The 25027-nt window shown below is 40.1% G+C and overlaps 1 protein-coding gene and 1 pseudogene across 8 annotated transcripts in view; one reads left to right on the top strand and one right to left on the bottom strand.

Moving 5' to 3' along the window:
- RALGAPA2 (Ral GTPase activating protein catalytic subunit alpha 2) overlaps positions 1-25027 on the top strand; it is a 322083-nt gene that overhangs the window by 53771 nt on the left and 243285 nt on the right. For all 8 annotated transcript variants that reach the window (XM_045078460.1, XM_045078458.1, XM_045078459.1 and 5 more), the window contains exons 5-7: positions 18927-18970; positions 21444-21621; positions 22405-22520. In XM_045078460.1, coding sequence (XP_044934395.1) covers positions 18927-18970; positions 21444-21621; positions 22405-22520 — 338 coding nt within the window. The remainder of the gene's footprint in view (positions 1-18926; positions 18971-21443; positions 21622-22404; positions 22521-25027) is intronic.
- Positions 838-1067, bottom strand: LOC123391619 (annotated as a pseudogene).

The following is a 25027-nucleotide window of genomic DNA, read 5'->3' as shown; positions in this document are numbered from 1 at the left end:
CAGCCAGACCTACCAAATCAGTCTGCATTTTTAACAAGAGCTCCAGGGGATTCCTGTGCACCAAATTGTTTGAGAAATATTTGATCCAGAGTATTTTTTTAAATTTTTTTATAAACATATAATGTATTTTTATCCCCAGGGGTACAGGTCTGTGAATCATCAGGTAATCCAGAGTATTTTTGAGTGACTTTTTGTTTTTTTTAATAAAAATATCTTGTTCTCCAAGACTTTCTCACTGATGCAGAGTTCTTCTGTTTGAAAGCTTTCAGGTGTGGCAGCAGGAGGGAACTTGAAATACATCTAAGTTAGCATTGCTGCCCTTTCCGTGCAGCCATTGACATTGAACAGTGTTTCCTCTCAATGTAATATTCATGGCACAACTCATGTAATTTTGTGCTATTGACTGTGACTCCTACTTTCTGTTTAAAGAGTGTCTGGTTTGGTCTTTCTCCCTCTTTTCCTCCTTGCCAGATAATCACATTGAGGAAAATGTAACGTCATAATGGGATCTTAACTTCCTCATCATTCATTCATTCAAATACCTATTGAGGAAGAAACAAGGACTATTTCACCATACTTGTATGGTATAAGCTGATTGCCAGGGTGGGGAATAAGTTTGAAAAAAAAAATTACAGTAGAATTGCTACTACAAAAAATGTACTAGTGGTAGCAATGAAGAAAGTTGAACAGTTCTCTTCAGAGGACTTGAGGAAGGCTTCAAGAGAGGTAATCTCTACCTGAGCCTTGACATAGAAGTATGGAAAGGGTTTCCTAGATGGGAGATTGATCTGTGAAAGACCTGGGACCTGAAAGAACATGGCACGTTCTGTGGATATTTCAAAATTCAGAATCACAAATTTCATTTAGTCCTACTTACATGAAAAATATAATTGGACCCTTCTATAAACGGAACTGTTTGGTGAAGTATATATAATAAATACATCTGCTGAACTGAATGATTAAATCATTACTTGAAGGTACATGCCTTTGTCTTTAAATCTTTCAATTAGCAATAATCGCGCCTTGGATAAACCTCATTGGCTACGATACTGCCACTGCGCAAAGCTTTCAAATACCCAAAGAAGGTTTTCCTTTAAATTATAGCATTATTGGTAGCATTTCTTTTAATTGATACTTGGTGTTGTGTATTTAGGGTAAAAATCTAAAAATCAAATGGTAAGTATAATCTGAAGAGGAATTGTAGGGACTTGTAATACTCCGTGGTGTTGCAGGAATGGATAAAAATGAGAATAAGTGCATGCAGAATTCTGTATTTGTGCTAGATATAATCCGTCCATTCTGCTTATGTCCTGTCTATGAAAACCATCCTCGTTTGCTACAGAGAGTACTGTAAAATGTCTGCAGATTAATGGGCCCCTCTCAGCTTGGATAACCTTACTGGGACTGGGTATAGAAATTCATTTGCTATTTGTGCTGTGAGACTTTATGCATGTAGGAGGTGGTGTAGGGGATTACCTTAACTCTGGCTACTGTTACCACATGACTGGTTAAGAGTGCAGGTACAAGCAGCTTTTTACCCAGTTCAATAGTGTCTGACCAGGAGCAGTGACTCTTGGATGGGGACTGCAGAGTGCTAGTCTCCTGAGCCAGCCTAAGAGCAGGTGCTGTTTATCTAGCCTGGTGTGTAGAAGAAGCTAGTTTATCTTGTGCATAGAATAAGCTGGCTAGACAACAGGGTCAGAAAGTGTCATGTTTCAGAATGTTGACGTTGGAGCATTTATATATGAAATCATCCTTGTTTTGATGCTTATATGCTTAGTATTTGAATCAGACTGGCTCCTTCCAGATGCAGGTATCTTTGCCTGATTTTTCGAACTGGATAGAAGTTGATGGTTAGACAGGTCCACATACCTTTTATGATGATCTTCAGGTTAAATGTCCTTTATTTAGAATCAGAATTTTTCAAAGTTTTAGAATGGCAGTGTGTGTTGTGTTGATGTTCAGCAAACATTAATCCAATGTGGATATCTTTATGTTACACCCCAGAGGACTGGACAACACCCTGTAACCAAGAGGATTCTTATTTCTGTAGCCTAAGAGATGAATATTCAGCGCCAGTGGGATAACTAACGCCATAATAGCCTCAGCTTAGTTAGGTGTTGCCACCTTAGGTGTTCAGATTTAGGTCAGATCCTGCCTACTAGGAAATTCTACACAGAACCTTTAGTTTTCATAGCTTCTTGGGTTTTTAAATGGCCAATAACTGATTGTAGATTAACAATTCTATACATTTTCTTGTCCTCACTCTTTTCCATTCTTCCATTTTATTCAGATTTGTTAAAATGGCTACCATATGTCATTAAGGTCTTGACCAAGTTTGTTATAGAAACTAAGAAACTATAAGGAAACACCAGATTTCAAAGGGAAAGGATTGTGCTTTAAATATTTCCATAGCATCAGTATCTTCTTGGCTTCTGCAAAACCTCTTGAGGCTTGCACAGGAAGCTTTTCACTAGTCAGCTCCAGACTTTGTAGGTATCTAATGTTCCTTATTTTAGATGTTTTATATTCTAGGTATCTAATATTTCTGATCTAATATGAAGAACACTACTGTATAAACTTCTTAATTAAATGTTCCTGTGGCTGATAGTGGCCAAGGTACTCTGGAATACTGGGTTAGAACCTTGAAGCTGGGTTGACATACCACTGATTTGGTATGCTTCTTGCCCCACACTACAAATAATGTCCCTAAATATAGAAACCTAAAATAAAAGGAACTCCTGTATTCTGCAAGGCTTAAAAGTTTTCATGGAGCACTGGGCGTAGTTATATAAACAATGTATTTTGGAACACTGAAGAAAATTAAATAAAAAATGTTGTCAGACCTACTGAATAGCCAGCTTTTATACAGACACAGAAGAAGTTAATTTGAAATATCAACTGGCAGTGTTTGAAGTCAGTTTCTTGTCATGCCATCTTGTTTTGTCCATAGCAAAGAGAGAGGTTCTGTTTCTCTCTCAACCCTTTTTAGAGGGAGAAAATAGTCTATAAGTTTCTCTGTGCTTAAGGATTTTAAGGCTGGCTGCTTGCTATATATAAGCCTTTGAATGAAGAAACCTGTTTGGACTCTTAGTGTTGTAATGTGAAATGAACACCCTTCATGATTCCAGGCATCTTGAGATACTGCTTCAAGTGAGGTTTAGAGAGTAAGAAGACGAGGGAAGTGGCTGACAGAACACTCACTAACTGTGATGTCTGCCAACGTGCTACTCAAATGTTTGTAAATTCCCATGACTAATTATGAATGGGGAGATTTTCGGAAAGTCAGTTTTATGCGAGTACATCATGGGGGGACAAAGGTGGGCACTTGACATCTTATTTGTGTAATAATGAGAGCAGCCAGCATGTGAGAAGATGATAGGAGCAGTACATCAGTAAACCAAGGCTGTCTGGTGTAGAGGTAGGCTATGGCCCCCTTTCATGTGCCCATGTCTCATCAGTGTAGGATTCAAGTTCTCTGTGCTTAAGATAGTTTACTGCTTATGAGCCTCTAGAAAGTAGATGTCTTGTCCCATTCAGGAAACAGTACCTTATCTGAATGCAATACATGTTTGCTGGGGGTTAAAGGGTTTATTTTGTACTAGAGATGTTTTATATCAAAAATCTTCAAAATAAATAGCTGTTGGGTTTAAAGGGTTGGGCTTGAGTGGAAAATACAAACATTACCTCATGGGTTTTTTATAGGAGTCATTATTAATCCAGTTTGTTCTACTGGGTTCTTCTTATACATAATATAAAAACTAGTGGATAATTAAACAGATTTGTTTATGATTTTTTTTTATAATTTTTAATTTTTTATAAACATATATTTTTATCCCCAGGGGTACAGGTCTGTGAATCACCAGGTTTACACACTTCACAGCACTCACCAAAGCACATACCCTCCCCAATGTCCATAATCCCACCCCCTTCTCCCAAACCCCCTCCCCCCTTATGACTTTTTTTTTTAATGAGCACTTTTTATTTTGTTTTTTAAGATTTTATTTATTTATTTGACAGAGAGAGATCAGAGGTAGGCAGAGAGGCAAGCAGAGAGAGAGGAGGAAGCAGGCTCCCTGCTGAGCAGAGAGCCCAATGCGGGGCTCTATCCCAGGACCCTGGGATCATGACCTGAGCCGAAGGCAGAGGCGTTAACCCACTGAGCCACCCAGGCGCCCCTGTTTATGACTTCTTAAGAGTATCCCTTGCTTTATACCTTGGGCTTCCCAGTGGCCTGACAGTGCTTGGGATGTGAACACAACTCCTGAGCAGCTATATTTCTTAAAGTTTCTACAGCTCACTGGGCTCTTAACTACCGCTCAGAACCCTGAGCCGGACAGCCCTCCCTGGGTCGCTCATAGTCAGGACACAGCACAAGTGCGTATTTCTGAGGGAGCAGGGTTTCCTGTGCACTTTACAGTAAGGGTCCCTCAGAGATGCATCACAGCCAGGCTGAATTGAACTACAGGGCCCCTGCCTGCCTTGGTGTCCACCAGGTGGTAGCTGGGCCTAATGCCCCTTTGATCTACTAGGTGTCCTCTCTGGGGTGCTTTCGAAATCATTGCCCTGCATTTCTTGCCCTCTTTCCCACTTTGTCCTCCACCCTCTGGAAATCTCTTACTGGGCTAAACAACAGCCCTAGAGCCTCAGCCTCTTGGTTTCACCTCCTCAGCTTTCTGAAACATGGCTTTTCTCTCAGGCTTCTTTGTTTCCCCCAGGCCTGTGGGAGTGAGATCATGGTCTTCCTTTTCTCCAAGGCCCATTCCAGACCTCACCCTCTACCCACTCTGTGGAAACCTTTCCCTTGACTAGGCCTTGTCTGTCCTCATTACTGCCAGGTCTCCTGATCTGCTAATTTGTCTTTTTTTTTTTTTTTTTTTTAATAGCTTAGCTGTCTCTGAGTCCTTTCCCTTCTTTCCAGGTTACCCATCAGCTCCTCGACCCCTAACCTTCCATGGTTTCCTGACTTTTATCTTCTGCACCCTTGTCATCATACAGACCTGTATCTGAGCACAGCCTCTGTCCTCCTGGTTTTTCACTTAGTCGCTTCCAGACCACCTGCTCTGTGTTTTCCTTTTTAAAAAAGCAGCTCTTTTTTGGGAGTATAACTGACATACAATAAATGATATGTGTAGATAATGTTAATTTTGAGAAGTTTTGACATAGGTGTATACCTATGAAATCATTATAACAATCAAGATAATGAACATAGCCATCATTCACAATATTTTTTTTAAAAAATTAACATACAATGTATTATTTGCCCCAGGGATACAGGTCTGTGAATCATTAGTCTTACACATTTCATGGCACTCACCATAGCACAAATCCTCCCCAATGTCCATAACCCAGCCACCTTATCCCTACTCCCCACGCCCCAGCAACCCTCAGTTTGTTTCCTGAGATTAAGAGCCTCTAATGCTCCAAGATGGGATTGGGAGGGAGACAAACCATAAGTGACTCTTAATCTCACAAAACAAACTGAGGGTTGCTGAGGGGAGGGGGGTTGAGAGAAGGGGGGTGGGGTTATGGACATTGGGGAGGGTATGTGCTATGGTGAGTGCTGTGAAGTCTGTAAACCTGGCGATTCACAGACCTGTACCCCTGGGGATAAAAATATATTATGTATTATGTGTTTATTTAAAAAAAAAAAAGCCTCTAATGCTTTGTCTCCCTCCCCAATCCCATCTTGTTTCATATTTTCCTTCCTTACCCCCATAGCCCCTCACCCTGCCTCTCAAATTCTTCATATCAGAGAGATCATATGATAAATTGTCTTTCTCTGATTGACTTACTTTGCTCAGCATTATACCTCTAGTTCCATCCACGTTGTTGCAAATGGCAAGATTTCATTTCTTTTGATGGCTGCATAGTATTCCATTATGTGTATACATATATAGCACACCCTCTTTATCCCCAGTGGTTTTCTTATTTATTTATTTATTCTTAATTTCTTTCTGATGTACCAGAATTCATTGTTTATGTACCACACCCAGTGTTGCATGCAATACATGCCCTCTGTATTACCCATCACCAGGCTAACCCAGCCTTCTATCTTCCACCCCTTCCAAACCCTCAGATTGTTTTTCAGAGTCCATAGTCTCTCATGGTTCTTCTTCCCCTCCAATTTCTCTCTACGTCCTTCTCCTCTCCATCACTCCATGTCCTCCTTGTTATTTCTTATGCTCCACAAATAAGTGAAACCATATGCTGTCTCAGCATAATCTCTTCCAGTCCCATCCATGCTGATACAAAAGTTGGATATTCATCCTTTCAGATGGAGGCATAATACTCCATAGTGTATATGGACCACATCTTCCTTATCCATTCGTCTGTTAAAGGGCATCTTGGTTCTTTCCACAGTTTGGCAACCATGACCGTTGCTGCTGTGAACATTGGGTTATAGGTAGCCCTTCTTTTCACGACATAGGTATCTTTGGGGTAAATACCCAGTAGTACAATTGCAGGGCCATAGGGAAGCTCTATGTTTAATTTCTTAAGGAATCTCCACACCGTTTTCCAAAGTGACTGTACCAACTTGCATTCCCACCAACAGTGTAAGCGACTTCCCCTTTCTCCACTTCCTCTCCAACACACATTATTTCCTATCTTGTTAATTTTGGCCATTCTAACTGGTGTCAGGTGGTATCTCATTGTGGTTTTGATTTGAATCTCCTTGATGGCTAGTGATGATGAACATTTTTTCATGTGTCTGCTAGCCATTTGTATGTCTTCATTGGAGAAGTGTCTTTTCATGCCTTCTGCCCATTTTTATGACATGATTATCTGTTTTGTGTGTGTTGAGTTTGAGAAGTTCTTTATAGATCCTGGATATCAGCTTTTTGTCTGTACTATCATTTGCGAATATCTTCTCCCATTCTGTGGGTTGCCTCTTTGTTTTTTTGACTGTTTTCCTTTGCTGTGCAGAAGCTTTTGATCTTGATAAAGTCCCCAAAATTCATTTTCACTTTTGTTTCCTTTGCCTTTGGAGACATATATTGAGAACTTGCTGTTGTCAATGTCGAAAAAGTTACTGCCTATGTTCTCCTCTAGGATTCTGATGGATTCCTGCCTCATATTGAGGTCTTTTATCCATTTTGAGTTTATCTTTGTGTATGGTGTAAGAGAACAGTCAAGTTTCATTCTTCTACGTGTAGCTGTCCCAATTTCCCCAGCACCATTTATTGAAGAGACTTTTTCCACCGTATATTGTTTCCTGCTTTGTCGAAGATTATTTGACACATATGTGAGGGTCCATATCTAGGCTCTCTACTCTGTTCCACTGGTCTATGTGTCTTTTTTTATGCCAGTACCATGCTGTCTTGGTGATCACAGCTTTGTAGTAAAGCTTGAAATCAGGCAACATGATGCCCCCAGTTCTTTTTCTTTTTCAACATTTCCTAAGCAATTCGGGGTCTCTTCTGATTCCATATAAATTTTAGGATTGTTTGCTCCAACTCTTTGAAAAATGCTGGTGGAATTTTGATCAGAATGGCATCGAAAGTATAGATTGCTTTAGGCAATATAGACATTTTAACAATGTTTATTTTTCCAATCCATGAGCATGGAATGGTCTTCCATCTTTTTTGTGTCTTCTTCAATTTCATTCATGAGTGTTCTGTAGTTCCTTGAGTACAGATCCTTTACTTGTTTGGTTAGGTTTCTTCCCAGGTATCTTATGGTTCTTGGTACTATAGTAAATGGAATCAATTCTCTAATTTCCCTTTCTGTGTTTTCATTGTTAGTGTATAAGAAAGCAACTGATTTCTGTACATTAACTTTGTATCCTGCCATGTTAGTGAATTGCTGTATGAGTTCTAGTAGTTTGGGGGTAGAGTCTTTCGGGTGTTCCATATAAAGTATCATGTCATCTGCGAAGAGAGAGAGTTTGACTTCTTCATTGCCAATTTGGATACCTTTTATTTCTCTTTGTTTGATTGCTGTTGCTAGGACTTCTAATACTATGTTGAACAAGAGTGGTGAGAGTGGGCATCCTTGTTGTGTTCCTGATCTGAGAGGGATGGCTGATACTTGCTGTCTGTAGGTTTTTCATAGATAGATTTTATGAAGTTGAGGAATGTTCCCTCTATCCCTATACTTTGAATCAGGAACGGATGCTGGATTTTGTCAAATGCTTTTTCTGCATCAATTGAGAGGACCATGTGGTTCTTCTCTCTTCTCTTATTGATTTGTTCTATCACATTGATGGATTTGTGAATGTTGAACCATCCTTACAAACCCGGGACAAATCCCACCTGGTCATAGTGAATAATCTTTTTAATGTGCTGTTGGATCCTATTAGCTAGGATCTTGTTGAGAATCTTAGCATCCATATTCATCATGGATATTGGTCTGAAATTCTCCTTTTTGGTGGGGTCTTTGCCTGGTTTGGGGTTTAGGGTAATGCTGGCTTTGTAAAAAGAGTCTGGAAATTTTCCTTCTGCTTCAGTTTTTTGAAACAGCTTCAGGAGAATAGGTATTATTTCTTCTTTGAAAATTTGGTAGAATTCCTCAGGGAATCTGTCAGGTCCTGGGCTCTTGTGTTTTGGGAGGATTTTGATCACTGCTTCAATCTCATTACTAGATACTGGTCTTCAATTTCTTCCTGGTTCAATTTTGGAAGTTTATAGTTTTCCAGGAATGCATCCATTTCATCTGGGTTGCTTAACTATTGGCATATAACTGTTGATAATAATTTCTGATGATTGTTTCTATTTCCTTGGTGTGTGTTGTGATCTCTCCCTTTTCATTCATAATTTTGTAAATTTGGGCATTCTCTCTTTTCTTTTGGATTAGTTTGGCCAATAGTTTATCGATCTTATTGATTCTTTCAAAAAACCAGCTTCTAGTTTCATTGATGCGTTCTACTGTGTCTCTAGTTTCTATCTCTTTGATCTCTGCTCTAATCTTGATTATTTCCCTTCTTGTGTGTGGGATTGGCTTAGTTTGTTGTTGATTCTCCAGTTATTTAAGGTGTAGAGACAGCTGGTGTATTCTGGATTTTTCAATTTTTTTGAGGGAGGCTTGAATGGCTATATATTTCCCTCTTTGGACCACCTTTGCTGTATCCCATAGGTTTTGGACCAAAGTGTCTTCATTCTCATTGGTTTCCAAGAATTGTTTAAGTTCTTCTTTGATCTCCTGGTTGATCCAGCCATTCTGGTCTTTAGCTTCCAGGTGTTTGAGTTCCTTCCAAACTTTTGCTTGTGTTTGAGCTCCAGTTTCAAAGCATTGTGATCTGAGAATATGCAGGGAATAATCTCAGTCTTTTGGTATCGGTTGAGCCCTGATTTGTGACCCTGTGCACTCGAGAAGAATGAATGTTCTGTTGTTTTAGGGTGGAATGTTCTGTATGTATCTATGAGGTCCATCTGGTCCAATGTGTCATTCAATGCTCTTTTTCCTTTATTGATTTTCTGCTTGGATGATCTATTACTGAGAGTGGCGTGGTAAGATCTCCTACTATTAATGTATTCATATCAATATGACTCTTTATCTTGATTAACAGTTTTCTTTTTTCTTTTTTTTAAAAGATTTTACTTATTTATTTGACAGATAGAGATCAGAAGTAGACAGAGAGGCAGGCAGAGAGAGTGGAAGGGAAGCAGGCTCCCTGCTGAGCAGAGAGCCTGATGTGGGGCTCGATCCCAGGACCCTGGGATCATGACCTGAGCTGAAGGCAGGCTTAACCCACTGAGCCACCTAGGTACCCAATTAACAGTTTTCTTATGTAATTGACTGCTCCCATATTGGGGGCATAAAGATTTACAATTGTTAGATCTTCTTGGTGGATAGTCCCTTTAAGAATGATGTAGTGTGGGGCACCTGGGTGGCTCAGTGGTTTAAAGCCTCTGCCTTCAGCTCCGGTCATGATCCCAGGGTCCTGGGATCGAGCCCCACATTGGGCTCTTTGCTCAGTAGGGAGCTTGCTTTCTCTTCTCTCTCCCTGCCTGCCTCTCTGCCTACTTGTGATCTCTATCAAATAAATAAAATCTTAAAAAAAAAAAAAGAATAATGTAGTGTCCTTCTATATCTCTGACTACAGTATTTAGTTTAAAATCTGATTTGTCCGATATGAGAATCGCTACCCCAGCCATCTTTTTGAGGTCCATTGGCATGAAAGATGCTTCTCCATCCCTTCACTTTCACTCTGGATGTATCCTTAGGTTCAAAATGGGTCTCTTGTACATATGGATGGGTCCTGTCTTTTTGTCCAATCTGCAACCCTGTGCCGTTTTATGGGTGCATTTAGGCCATTCATGTTGAGAGTGATTATTGAGAGATACGTTTTTATTGACATCGTGTTACCTGTGAAGTCTTTGTTAGATTCACTGCATATATTTCTGTTCAATGATAATCTTGGGGTTTTTTTCCTCTTTTATAGAACCCGCCTTAATGTTTTTTGTAGTTCCGGCTTGGTGGTCAAATACTCTTTTAAACCTTGCTGGTCTTGGAAGCTCTTTATCTCTCCATCCATTTTGAATGTCAGTCTTGCTGGATAAAGTATTCTTGGCTGCATGTTCTTCTCAGTGCCCTGAATTCATCTTGCCAGTCCTTTCTGGCTTGCCAGGTTTCTGTGGACAGGTCTGACTTTATTCTGATGGGCTTTCCTCTGTACTTAAGGAATCTCTTCCCCCTACCTCTTTCAAGAGTTTCTGTCTAAAATTATGATTCATCATTTTCACAATTAGGTGTCTTGAGGTCTTTCTAGATTCTGTGATCTTGGGGGGAAACCTTTCTGCATGAATGCTGTTTCCATTCGCCAAATTGGGAAAATTTTCCTGGAGAATTTGTTCAACTATATCTTCTAGTCTTCTTTCTTTCTCCTCCCTCTCAGGGATTCCAATAATTCTGACGTTGGAACCTTTCATGGCATCATTTATTTCCCTAATTCTGTTTTCATGCCCTTTAAACTTTTGTTCCAGTCTTCCTCCTGATCCTTTTTCTCTATCAGTTTGTCCTCCAGATCACTAATTCTATCTTCTACCTCAGTTACCCTGGCTTTTAGATTAGATTGGGACTCATTGAGAACATTATTAACATCATCTCTGGTGGCTTTCACTTCTGACCAATCAATTCCATTTTGTCATCAAAGGCCTCCTCTAGCTTAGCTATTGCCTGGATTGTTTACCTGAATTCCCTTTCCAACATACTGTTTATGTCCATATCCAAAAGCTCTGATGGAGAGGGCCCAGTCTCTGAATTTTTCCTCTGTTGGGCATTCCTCCTCACAGTCATTTTGGTGAGAGATGGCTGAACGGATGTGTAGCTGAATGTATCAACTGTGGTGCAGGCAAGGCGCACTCTGGAACACTTCTGATCAATCGAGAGTCCCCACCAAAAAGAAAGAAAAAAGAAAAAGAGAGAGAGATAGGAAAAAAAAAAGAAAAAAGAAAAGAGAAGGCCCAGCCTGAATGGGCCCCAAAGGTAAGATTTATAAAGTATACAAACAAAAAGAGACAAAGAAAAAGACCAACAAAAGTAAATGACAAGAGGAAAATAATAATAAATAAATAAATAAATAAATAAATAAATAAAAAGAACCCAGTCAAAATGAACCCCAAGTATAAGATTTATGTACTACCAGAACATAAACAAGTACACAGAAACACTGACAAGAAAAAGATGGGAAGGTGGTTATAAATTCTCAGTGTGGGCGAGGAGGTTATTTTGATTCTTCCTGGATGTATCTTGATATCTTTGTTAAAGGACTCAACTTTCCTGAGATAAAGGGGGATTAAAACTGGTCTACATATAGGGGTAACATTGATTGGGGAAAGGGAATTACCTTGAAGCTTATCTCTGTATGAATATTAAAAAATAAATAAATAAATAGAAAAGCAAAAGAAAAACACAGGTATATGTATCAAAAAAGTTCAGGTTAAAAGATTATTATGGAATTTGATGTACTGAACATCTCATAATGATAGTAAAAGTTATATATTTAAAAAAATGAAAACAGAATAGTGGGAACGAATTAAAAATTAAAGTTGTATCTATGAAGTAGTGGTTGTCCTCTTGTTTTTTTTTGTTTTTGGGGGGTTTTTTGGCTGGCTTTCTGGGGGAGGAGCCTTCCACGTGGTTTTTCAGGGAGTCTTGCTAGAGTTGAGTCCTCCTACCCTCATCCAGGGGCTGGGCTCTGAGGAAACCGGTTTTCCAGGCTTTTGTTCTCTGGAGGTTTTTTGTTTGTTTGTTTGTTTCTCCCGTTGGTGGCTTTTCACACTTCTTTGGAGGTTTAGAGGAAAGCAAATTGCTCCCAGACCTCCATCTCAGAGAGAAGCCTTAGTCTGTTCCCCTCTGGCATCTCCAGATCACATAAATTCCCCATCTGCCACTGGCAGAGCACGTCCCCAGTCACAGTCTTTGGGGTCACAGGAACTCCCTCTTGTACCCAAAACCACGAGAAATACTAGCCTTGGCTGTCTGGGCAGGTCCAGACTGCCAGAGAGGTACCCGCCAGAGATAGCACACTGAGATTTTCACACTGGCCCTGGCTGAGGGTGTTTAGAATCTCCTGGTCCTAGAGAACACCTGCACAGACCTCTCTCAGGGGAGGGTGTGGAGCGCGACTCAGACTCTGGTCACGCAGTGCATGTACAGAGCACAAAAGGCTGTGGTTCTAGAGAGCACCGGCTGACGTTACACCAGACTCCCTAATGGGCACCCCCACCCAGACTCTCTCAGGCCTGCCGGCAGCTCAGGGACCAAGACCTGGCTTCCTAGCTTAGCTCTCTTGGTTCCACCCACCAGTGGTGGCTGTCCTGGGTCCGTGGGCTTAAGTCCCTGTGCCTAACCGCCAAATTCCACCAATTTCCCCTTAAGATCTTTTGCTCTTTTTGAGTGCTTTCAACCAGACTCTAATGCTGGTCCCCAATCACCGGGCACTCTTTTATTGGGGTATTACTTTCCAATAGGTCACGTCTGGTGGCTCCCCCCACCTTTTGTTTATCTTTTGATATCAGTCTGATGTTCCCACTCCACTTTACCCATCCACTGGCGTCTTCTGCCTCCATAGAGATCCAGAAGTATACAGTTATAATCTCAGGCTGATTTCATGGGTGATCAGAGTTCTTTGGTAGGTAATCAGCTCACTTTAGGGGACCAGTTGAAACATTGCCTCCTACTTCTCCACCATCTGGTCTCCTCCCCCCACCCGGTCTCCTCCCCCCACCCCCAGTGGTTTTCTTATGTCCTTTTCCCACCCACCTGCCCAGTCGTCAGGTCACCAGTGATCTGCTTTTTGTAATTTAGATTAGTTTGATTTTCTAGAATCTTACAGAAATAGAATCATGTAGTAAATACTCTTCTTTGTTTGGCTTCTTTCACTCAATCTAATTATTTTGAGATTCTTCTGTCTCGGTGCAGTTATTAATAGTTTATTACTGAGTAGTATAGCATTCCACTGTATAGATACACCATAGTTTGTTTATCCAGTCAGTCAGTTGTTGATGGGTATTTGGGTTGCTTCTAGTGTTTGGCTATAAACAAAGCTACTGTAAACATTTGTGTACAAGTCTGTATGTGCACACGTGCTTTCCTGTCTCTTGAGAGTGGAACAGCTGAATCGTGTAAAGTTCTATGTTTAACAGCCAGACTGCTTCCCATAATGGTTGACATTCTCACCAGCAGTATGAGAGTTGTAGTTACTTTACATTCTCACTGATACTTAGTGTGATCAGTGTTTTCATTTTAGTGGTAGTAGTATCTTATTGTGGATTTAATTTGCATTTCTCTCATGAATAGTGATCTTGAACATCTTTCTTGTGCTATTTTCCATCTGTATATCTTGGGCAGCCTCTACGTTTGAATTGATTGACCATATTTTTAATTGGGTTGTTTGTCTTCTTAATATTGAGTTTTCAAAGTTCTTTATATATTTTAGATTTAAGTGCTTTATCAGCTGTGTGACTTGGAAATATTTTCTCCCCATCTCTGACTTGTCTTTTCATTCCCTTAATTGTGCCCTTCAAAGAGGAAAAGTTTTTAGTTTTTATAAAGTGCAGCTTATAAATTTTTCTAATATGGATTGCACTTTTGGTGACCTAAGGAATCTTTACCTAGCCCAAGATCACAAAGATCTTCTATGGTTTCTTTTAGAAAATCTATAGTTAATGTGTTTCACATTTAAGTCCTTGATTCCTTCTGAGTTAATTTCAAATTCTTCTGTGGATTATTGGCCTCTTAGTGCTTACTGTATGCCAGATACTGTAGTGCCAGAAAGTTCTGTTCCTGCTTGACTGGCAACTTTCCAACACACCTTGCATGTTAGCGCAACCCAAAGTCTGTTTCTCTGTGTTCTTATGCCTTTCCTGGTGTGGTATACTGCCTTTGTTTATTATTTGGTTTGAGGCATGATACAGAGAGAGTTTTTTTAAAAATTGAAACAAGGTAATAAACCATCTTATAATATTAAAGTTAGATTATGTTTGTGAACTATCGGCCTTAAAAAGATATCTAAATATTGTTACTTTGTCAAGAGAAATTGTCAAGCCTTGCAGTTCTCACAGTTGAAAATGAGATAAGCAAAGAAGATTTTGAAAATATTGCTGAATTTGTTCCATTAAAGCCAGGAAAATAAAATTATAATGTATTCTGTGTTATAAACAAAATACTTAAGCTAATGGTGAGTTTTAATACTTTTTGATTGTTTGATATTGAAATTTTGTTTTTTCATTATTTTTTCAACACTTAAATGTTCTGGAAAAAAATTAACCTTTCAAAAATCCCTAAAATCCTATCTGTAGTGGCACACAGTTTTCCTTTTACCTTGGGGTCCAGTATGGCTCAGCTGAACTCTGGTACTTATTTAAAACGTTAATAACGTTCATTGGATTTTTTTAAAATTAAATTTATTTATTTTCAGCATAACAGTATTCATTATTTTTTCACCACACCCAGTGCTCCATGCAATCCGTGCCCTCTATAATACCCACCACCTGGTACCCCAACCTCCCATCCCCCTGCCACTTCAAACCCCTGAGATTGTTTTTCAGAGTCCATAGTCTCTCATGATTCACCTCCCCTTCCAATTTCCCCCAACTCCCTTCTCCTCACTAACTCCCCATGTCCTCCATGCTATTTGTTATGCTCCACAAATAAGTGAAACCATATGATAATTGACTCTCTCTGCTTGACTTATTTCACTCAGCATAATCTCTTCAGTCCCGTCCATGTTGCTACAAAAGTTGGGTATTCATCCTTTCTGATGGAGGCATAATACTCCATAGTGTATATGGACCACATTTTTCGTTGAAGGGCATCTTGGTTCTTTCCATAGTTTGGCGGCTGTGGCCATTGCTGCTATAAACATTGGAGTACAGATGGCCCTTCTTTTACGACATCTGTATCTTTGGGGTAAATACCCAGGAGTGCAATTGCAGGGTCATAGGAAAGTTCTATTTTTAATTTCTTGAGGAATCTCCACACTGTTCTCCAAGAGGCTGCACCAACTTGCATTCCCACCAACAGTGTAAGAGGGTTCCCCTTTCTCCACATCCCCTCCAACACATGTTGTTTCCTGTCTTGCTAATTTTGGCCGTTCTAACTGGTGTAAGCTGATATCTCAATGTGGTTTTAATTTGAATCTCCCTGAGGGCTAGTGATGATGAACATTTTTTCATGTGTCTGATAGCCATTTGTATGTCTTCATTGGAGAAGTCTCTGTTCATATCTTCTGCCCATTTTTTGATATGATTGCCTGTTTTTTGTGTGTTGAGTTTGAGAGTCATTATAAATCCTGGATATCAACCTTTTGTCTGTACTGTCATTTGCAAATATCTTCTCCCATTCCGTGGGTTGCCTCTTTGTTTTTTTGACTGTTTCCTTTGCTGTGCAGAAGCTTTTGATTTTGATGAAGTCCCAAAAGTTCATCTTCGCTTTTGTTTCCTTTGCCTTTGGAGACATATCATTGGATTTTTTGCATTAATTTTGACTTTTAGAAGCTATTATGTTAAAATAGTACTTATTTTAATTACTGAGTTTTTGGTGCTCCCTTAAATCTTGTCCAGATCCCTCACTCTTCTTGTCCTAGATCCAGCCTTCCTTAAAAGCAGTAAGACTCACATTCAAAGAATGTTTATAGAATACAATAAAAGTTAGCCAATAGAAGTTAGAAGTTCATAGAATCAGTCCAATTAATTGAATCTAATTCATAGAATTTAGTCCGACTAGATTTCATTTACTCATTTATTCAATTTCTTTTCACATGAATCAATATAGTGGCAACCACAGGGTAGAAGAGGCACCTGAAGGAGATAGGGGTGGGCATAACCATAGTGTGGATGGGGTATTTAAAAGTCCAAAAAGGTGTAATATGTAGGGAGAAACTTTTTGAAATTAAAATGAAAAGGATTTCATAATGGTAGTTAGAGTAACGATATCTTTATGAACTTAGGACCTTGAGAAATATTAAAATGGCTGTGCATAGCTCTCAAGTATTTATCCCTGATTTCCATGTTGAAACACTATACTATGTGGCCCTACTACACAAATTTTCTTTTTAATGTTGTTCTTATTTAAAGAGTGCCTCAGTAGGCATCTGGGTGGCTCAGTCAGTTAAACGTCCAACTCTTGATCTCAACTCAGGTCTTGATCTCAGGGTTGTGAGTTCAGGCCCTGAGTTGGGCTCCATGCTGGGCATAGAGCTTCCTTCGAAAACAAAGAGAAAGAAAAGAAAGAAAGAGAGAGAGAGAGAGAGAGAAAGAAAGAATAAAAAATATAGCTGATGCCTTATCTTGTGTGTAAAATGTACTTTTCAAATAGTAGACACTCTCCTAACCATTTGCATATATGAACTCATTTAAAACTTCATTAACAATCCGCTGTAGTAGGCACTATTTGTATCCCATTTTGCAGATGAGAAGACTCAGGAATGAGTTAAGGAACTGACTCAGGTTATACAGTAAGTACAGAACCTAGATGTGAACCTTAGCAGTCTGACTTCTGACTCTGGTTTGTAACTCCCAACCCGTACTACTTCACACCTATAGGAGTTTCAGAATACAACAAGATGGGCTAGATCAAATATGTATGTATTCATTTTCCATTGCTGCTCTAACAAATTATCAGGTTAATTAAAAAAAAAAGTAATGGACTATGGGCAGATATGGATCAGACATTCTGCCTCTTTATAAGGTCTGTCCTTTGTATGAGTATTTTTCTTCTCTCCATGTAGAAATGATTGAATATAGACAACTGTGGGTAAGCCAAATGTTAAAAGTAAAACTGTGGGCCTATTCTAAGAAGAAAAAGGGCTGACAACAGTGGTCATGCACTATGACCGGGAGAAAGTGTTTCCAAGAATGTGTTGCAAGATGATGGAATTGCCAGATGTCTGGGAAGAGAGCAGTGTGTGCAGACTTGATCTCAAATCTCTTGAGGAGTGGAGTGTCTGTTGACACTTGAGGTCCTCATGGGCACACTGGTGCCAATATTAAACTGAGGCACACCAAACTTTGTCCAAGAATGGATGAACATGGAGGCAAGAGACAAGGCCCCAGATTAAGGAGAAGTATGGGATAAAACAGTCCCGTGAGCACAGGTACTTCAACCGTAGCTGTGAGAAAGCTTTAGCCCAGTAGCTACTGGCTGTAGACCAAAAATTATTAGAGAGGGTTTGGTGACAGGAGAAGTAGAGGGAGGAGGGCACCTTAACTTCCCTTACTTATTCACAAACCACTGGTGACTTAGTGCTGTCATGTAGTCTTAACAATGGTGAGTTTCCACTAAGCCCCAGTATTCTAAATGGCACAGCAGTTACAAAATTGTATGCATTTGACTAACATGCATATATGTATCCACATCAGGATGACCTGTAGGAATTTGCTGAGACAGGCTCTATTTCTTGGTGGAACATCTCTTTGAAATAAGGTCGTGGGGAAAATATGACGTGACGTCCAAGTTTTAATTATTGCCTGAAACTTCTCTTCAGGAGATCTAAGTAGTTTTTTCCCCAGAAAAATTTGGAAGGGAAGGTCTTCTTGCCTAACTTCCAATACATTTTTCTTTTTAAAGATTGCTTCCTTCTTTCAGGTTAAGATCCCATTGAGAGCCTACACCTGATATTTAGGTGGGGTTTGCCAAGCCATCTCCATACTAAGACCTGAACACATTTACAGAATAATAGGTAATATGTTTCCATTCTCATGAGAGAGACTTCTCACTGAAGCCAGCTGCAGCACCAGAGTTTTCGCAGTTGACTGGTGTAGTTCTGAGTAAACTTTGATTCCTTCTCCTTGGCGGCGACCAGAGATTCCACTAGAGGACCGAACCCATAAATGTGATTGTCACCACCAGGAAAGAAACATACTGTTTTGAGTATTTGCAGAATGTTTTGTGAGCAGAAGTTTTATTTTTAACTTTAGAGATTAGAAAAAATCATTTATTTTATGCCTGCTGAGATATTTACATCTAAACTGCTGTGGGCATGTATGTTACTTTAATAGCAATCATTTTGACTCTCTTTTAAGAGTTTTAAAGAGGTTCATATTTAAAGAACTTTCATCTTAAAGATATCTCTCTCTCCTATGACATTGCTTTGTTTCTGAAGGTCAGTTTTCTATTTCTTAAAAATTGTATCTTTTGTCATAAGTACACATTTTCTCTCTATAACTTACCTTTAAAAATATATGTTAGGGGCACCTGCGTGACTCAGTGGGTTAAAGCCTCTGCCTTCAGCTCAGGTCATGATCTCAGGGTCCTGGGATCGAGTCCCTCGTCAGGCTCTCTGCTCAGTGGGGAGCCTGCTTCCCTTCCTCTCTCTCTGCCTGTCTCTCTGCCTACTTGTGATCTCTGTCTGTCAAATGAATAAATAAAATCTTTTAAAAAGAAAGAAAGAAAGAAAATATCTTAATCCATTTTGAGGTTTTTTTGTGTGTATGGTATAAATTTACATACTCTGTTTCTAACTCAGTGTTTTAAACTTTCAGGCTCAACTTTAAAGAAGCTTCTACACACTGGAAATTCTGTTAAGGTATTTATTTTAGATGAACGTGCAGTGGCATTTTGCATCATTCTTAAATTTATTCATGCCTCAAAGTGACAAAATTAGGCCATTGTGTGTGGGGGGATCTTTAAACACCACCTGACTTTTTATTTTCTATTGAAAATTTTTTGGCAGATATTGTTAGAGTTTTTGTTTTTATTTCATAACTTACTGTGATACCCACTTTAAATATTATTCAGAGAACAGGGCTTGGGATTCAGAGTTTGAAATTTGGAGTTCTAATTTTTACTCTGCTGTGTACAGTCAGGGAACCATTGGCGAGATGCTAACTGCTCCACGTTTATCATCAGGAAAGGGAGGAAGCCAGTTCCTCTCCAAGCTTCAGAGTGAATGTGCTGATTCAGTTCATTCCAGTAGTCTTGTTAAAATTATAGTTGTCTCTGAATTGTTTTTGCTGGTTTTGAGAACTATTATGGGAGAAAAGAGCAGCAGAGCTTTACTCCTCTTGAATATTTACCTATTTGTTTGCAGCACATTGATCTTGTATTTTAGGTTAACGTGGCTTATTTTAAAATGAACATACCTTTTAAACTGATAGATGCCATTTGATACTAAATAAGATGACCCTAAAACATAAATGGCAAAAGAAGCAGCCTGGAATATGTATTTTATGGGAAGTTATTCCCTTGTAGCTAATCAAGTTAAGTGCATACCTTTGATAAGTTCATGTATTTTTTGTTTTATACCAGTTTAAACACTCATAACCACTTAAATTTTATGTTAACAATCTCTTACATGTTGAAAAAGGGAGGTGAGCTATTCCTAGCTTCACAATATTTTATCCCTCCTATTTTAATTAAGAATCATAGTTAAAACTTACCATTTTGTGATCTCATGTTTATTATTGGCCTTATTTATAGTTAAATGCAGTTAAAAAAGTTGGAGATATGGTAGAATTTTGTAGAAACTATCTCTTTTAAAATTTAATCTAATTTGGTTAGATATATTGGGGTGCTTGGGTGGCTCAGTGGGTTAAGCCGCTGCCTTCGGCTCAGGTCATGATCCCAGGGTCCTGGGATCGAGCCCCGCATCGGGCTCTCTGCTCAGCCACGAGCCTGCTTCCTCCTCTCTCTCTGCCTGCTTGTGATCTCTCTCTGTCAAATAAATAAATAAAATCTTTCAAAAAAAAAAAAGATTTAATTTGGTTAGATATACATAGAGCCATGTCATATTTTGTCTGTTATATTCAGCAATGTCACTACTTATTTTGCCTGCTTGGGGAGAGGAGGATGGGTGTGAGTGGTCATGAAGGTTTGTGCTAAGCTATGGTGTGTCTCTGGGCATGTCTGAAAGTGTGTCCTGGAATCCATTGTTGATGGGGTAGAAGTGTCTCCAGACACAGGATTTGTCTTGGTGTATTTTACTTCTATGGGGAGTCAGTGAAGCTTGCTCCTTCCCTCCCCTTCCCTTCCTCTTCCTTCCCTTTCCCTCTCCCTCCCTCTCACTTTCGCTCTCCCTTCTCCCTTCACCTCTTCCTCTCCCTTTCTTTCTCCCTTCCCCTTTTTTCTTTCAGTTTTCCAGAAGAGCCTCATGTTTGGCTTAAACACTTCCTCTTAAGGAATCTGCACCACCTTGGTGTAGTTGAGAGGTGATCAGGCAACTCAGCTCAGGGGCCTGCATTTGGAGCTCACTGCATCTTTTAGCTTCATCTGACTTGTTATTCATCTCTTTTCCTTATTTCATTTCTTATATTGGTGTTATCCTTTCAGTTTAGAAATAGAGAAACAGAAGTACTTACCTGAATTCTAGGAATAGGGTAGAGCTGAAAGTTTAAGTGTAGAGGAGGACACAGGGCCCATCTGCTTGAATGATGTATTCCACCAAGTCATGCTGGGTGCGCAGAGCACAGGGAAGCTGTTGGAGAGAGCAGAGTAGGGACATGAGGCAGGGAAGCTGGAGAGCTGCCCTGTCCCACAGAGCCAGGTCTTCAAGGTGTTATTTAGCTCTGAAATTTTTCAAGAACATTATATGATACATGTGCATATTGTAGTGACATACAAAAACCCTATTCAAAGCACACTGTAAATTTGGAGGGCGATTATCTTTGCATTGTTTTTGTGATTAACCAACTGTTGATGGTATGGGCACTGTTGTAAGTCACTTAACCGTGTGCCAGTGCTTTGTGGTAAATTCTGTTATGATTCCATTTTTCTGAGGGGTAGACTGATGCAAAGAGAAAAGTTCAGTCATTCTCCACTGGCCACAGCTAAGCCAGCAAGCAGCAGAGCCTGCATTGGAACCAGGCACTATGGCTCCAGACCCCAAGTTCTCACCCTTGTGCTTCTTGCAGCACAACTGCTTCCTTGTCACTAAGAACTTTGTTCAGGAATTTAACAGTACCTTTAACTTCTAGTTTTTCTTTCTCAGAACTGAATCTGCATTGCACTGCATCTCTGCATAAACATGTGTTTAAATTTTTCGCCTTTAATTTTGTTTTTAGATAAGATGTGAAGGAATCAGGCTGTTTCTTCTGTGGCTTCAAGCACTTCAGACAAACTGTGCAGAAGAGCAGGTGCTGATTTTTGCTTGCCTCGTGCCTGGTTTCCCAGCGATCATGTCGTCCAGAGGGCCCTGTACACTGGAGACACTCATCAATCCTAGCCCTGGTGTGGCTGATGGTGAGAAGCATTAGCCAGCCTTACAGGTTGAAATGACTCTGAAGTTCTATTGAGGGATTATTCGGTTTGTCATGATCCTGAATAAAAATCTTTATTTTGTAGATGGGTTCGGAGGAAGAATTATTCCCTGCTCATATTCACAGTAAAGTCTTAGAGACATCAGAATAGAAAGAATCAGAGCCTATTTTGTATGAAATGAGGACAGGAGACATTTATTGAAGTGTGGAAATAGAAATGGAAGGGAGGAATCAGATGTTGGGAATAACAGGAAGTAGAGACATATCATATATCTGGAGAGTTTTCATGGCTGTGAATGAGATTTAAACCCAGCATCTGAAACTATTGTTTATTGTCCTCATCATGATTGTTTCATGAGTGGACATTCATCTGCTCACCCTGCTGTGTATTTTCATGCTGCATTCATGGAAGGACAGTTGCTGCCTCCTAGGAGTAGTCATGACAGCCATTTGTGTCCCATGAGTTTTTAAGAAACTTGTCAATTAGGGCCATTAATTAATTAATGCATATCACTTTATTGCCCAGTGACAGGTACTTGATCCTTAGGCTGACCAAAGCAGAGTTTGGCAGAGAGAAGAATGGTTTAGAGGGAGAGGTGGCTTCATGGGCATTTGTACCATATTTCCAAGCCCTTGATGCACACTGGCCTGGAGTGTAGTGTGAGCAGGTTCCAAAGGAGGGGCAGATGTATTTTAATGGAGGCCATTTTTAAAAAACCCTTTGAACTTTGGTGAAAGAACTCTCCTTTTTTTCCCCACTCTGCAGCAAAGATATATCCAGAAGAAATCACCCCGCTCCTGCCAGCCATATCAGGGGAAAAGATCGCTGAGGACCAAACATGCTTTTTTCTTCAAATATTGTTGAAATATATGGTTATTCAGGTAAGAGCAAAATCATGGTTAATTCAGGAATGGTCTTTCTCTCGATGGGAAAGAGAAAACCTTGCATCTTTTCTTCCAGCTCATCCATATTTTTAATTTTGCTTTTTCTTTGAGGTGATTCTTTGTGGTACTTCACTAAAACTAGAATATGTACCAGATAACATCAGCAAAGACCTGGCATACATAATATTTTGTGTGAGTGTGTATGTCAAGGAAACAATTCAGTTCTCTGATCTACTTTCATATTATTACCACATTCACACAGAACACTTCACTTCTAATACTTGTGGTTACTGAGTGCGTGGGTTTTTCCCTCACCAGGCAACTCTGCGACACCAGCTGGGTGTCCTGTAGTTTCACTCAACTTTGACGCTGTCTGCCTTGAGATGGCATCTGATCCCATGGGTTAAGGGCTCAGTCCCGTGAGACTATTCCGTCACATTCAGGTGCCAGTCACAAGTAGGAGGGGCCCAGGTTACCTACAACTTCTCTACAACCTGGCTTACAAATCAGGGGCTCCTTCAACTCCTCCTCAGGGTCAACTGAGTGGCTCACAGAACTCTGGGAAACATTTGTTTTCATTCAGCAATTTATGAAAGGTATGATAAAGGATACAGATGAACAGCCAGATGCAGAGACACAAAGGGCATAGTCTGGGAGGGTCCCAAGCACGGGAATGTCTGTTCCTGTGGGGTTGGGGTTCATCACCCTCCTGCTCCATGGATATGATTACTCACCTGGAAGTTCCCTGAAACCTCTGCTTACTGGAATTTTTATGGAGGCTTCCTCACATAGACATGCTCTGCTTCCAACCTCTCTCCCCTCTCTGGAGGAATGGAGGGGATGGAGTGAGGGTGCTGAAGACTCTAAGTTCAAATCATGGTGTGGCATGGTCTTCCTGCTGAGGAGTCCTCACTCAGGAGCCATCTGGGAGCCCACCCAGAGTTGTTATTAGAAGAAAAGATGCTCCCAATGCTCTTATCACTTAGGAAATTACAAGGGTTTTAGGGCCTCTATGCCAGGCAATGGGAGCAGAGGCCCATGTGTGTTTTCTATTACGTCATAGTACATGAGTCTATTTTGCCTCTTTGCTTCTTCCTGGCCCCCGATCGTATGCTAGCAAGGTGGGGTGGAGGAGGAGGCAAGCCCAGAGGCTGACCAGGCAGATCAGGAGTAGGCAGAGCAGGCAGGAAGATTTGGGCAAAAGCATAAGGAGGTATCTCTCGGTGCCACCAGGACAGACCTACTTGATGTCATGTGTTTCTTTCTCTGAGTTTATCAACTGAATACAGAGTTACTATCATTAGTTCATGATTTCAGATCATGATCTCTTTCCCCTAGTCTGCATTTCTAGTATGGTTCCAAAAAAAGCTACTGAATTCTTTTCTTAGCCAGCACTTCTCATGTCTCTGAGTTCTTCCTGGGAACTCTGTCCAGTCTCTGTATTCTCCACAACCAAGTTTGTTGATGATATAATTTCTGCTTAGTCCACCTCCTCTCCTGACACTCACAGCCACCTGCCTCTGCCCTGTCACTGCTGAGACAGAGGCCCAAGACCATGAAGGAGGTCTAGAGGTCAAGTCCAGATCAGGTGATCTGACAATGACTGCCCCTTCTTCATGATATTCTCTCCTCTCCTAATGTTTTCTTCCTACTTTTCTCCTCCCTTTCTTCTTGCTACTTTACATTTATTTATTTATTTATTTATTTATTTATTTATTTATATTGTGTTATGTTAGTCACCTTACAATAGATCATTAGTTTTTGATGTAGTGTTCAGTGATTGATTATTTACATTTAACAGCCAGTGCTCATTATAATATATGCCCTCCTTAAGACCCATCACCCAGCTACCCCATGTTCCTACCCCCTTCCCCTCCGAAACCCACAGATTGTTTGCAGTCCATAGTCTGTTGTGGTTTGTCTCCCATTTCTGATTTCCCCCCTTCAGTTATCCTTCCTTCTCCCAATGTCCTCTGTGCTATTCCTTATATTCCACATATGAGTGAAACCATGTAAAAATTGTCTTTCTCTGTTTGACTTAATTTCACCTAGCATAATCCCCTTCATTTCCATCCGTGTTAACCCAAATGCCACCATTTAGGTGTGGGTATTTCATCCTTTCTGATGGTTAAGTATTATTCCATTGTATATATGATCCACATCTTCTTTATCCATTTGTCTGTTGAAGGGCCTTTTGGCTCTTCAATAAATGGTGCTGGGAAAATTAGAAAGCTATATACAGAAGAATGAAACTCGACCATTCTCTTACACCATTCACAAAAATAAACTTAAAATGGATGAAATGTGAGGCAGGAATTCTTGCCAGTTTTCTCAAGGGGATTGTTTCTCTCTGCTGTCCCTCAAGATTTAGTCCTTGCCTCCCTTTCTGACTACTCTGTCCTATTGGGCAATCTTTTCTGCTCTCCTCTACTGTTTCCTTTGGTCAGCACCAGAAACACAAGGACTCCAAAGTCCCAAGAGCAGACTGGAGTATTATGTTGTCT

The sequence above is a fragment of the Mustela putorius genome, unplaced genomic scaffold, assembly GCF_011764305.1.
Source record: "Mustela putorius furo isolate JIRA1106 unplaced genomic scaffold, ASM1176430v1.1 tig00000253_pilon_pilon_pilon, whole genome shotgun sequence".
NCBI classification, from domain to species: Eukaryota; Metazoa; Chordata; class Mammalia; order Carnivora; family Mustelidae; genus Mustela; species Mustela putorius.
This window is presented reverse-complemented; position numbering and strand designations above follow the sequence as displayed.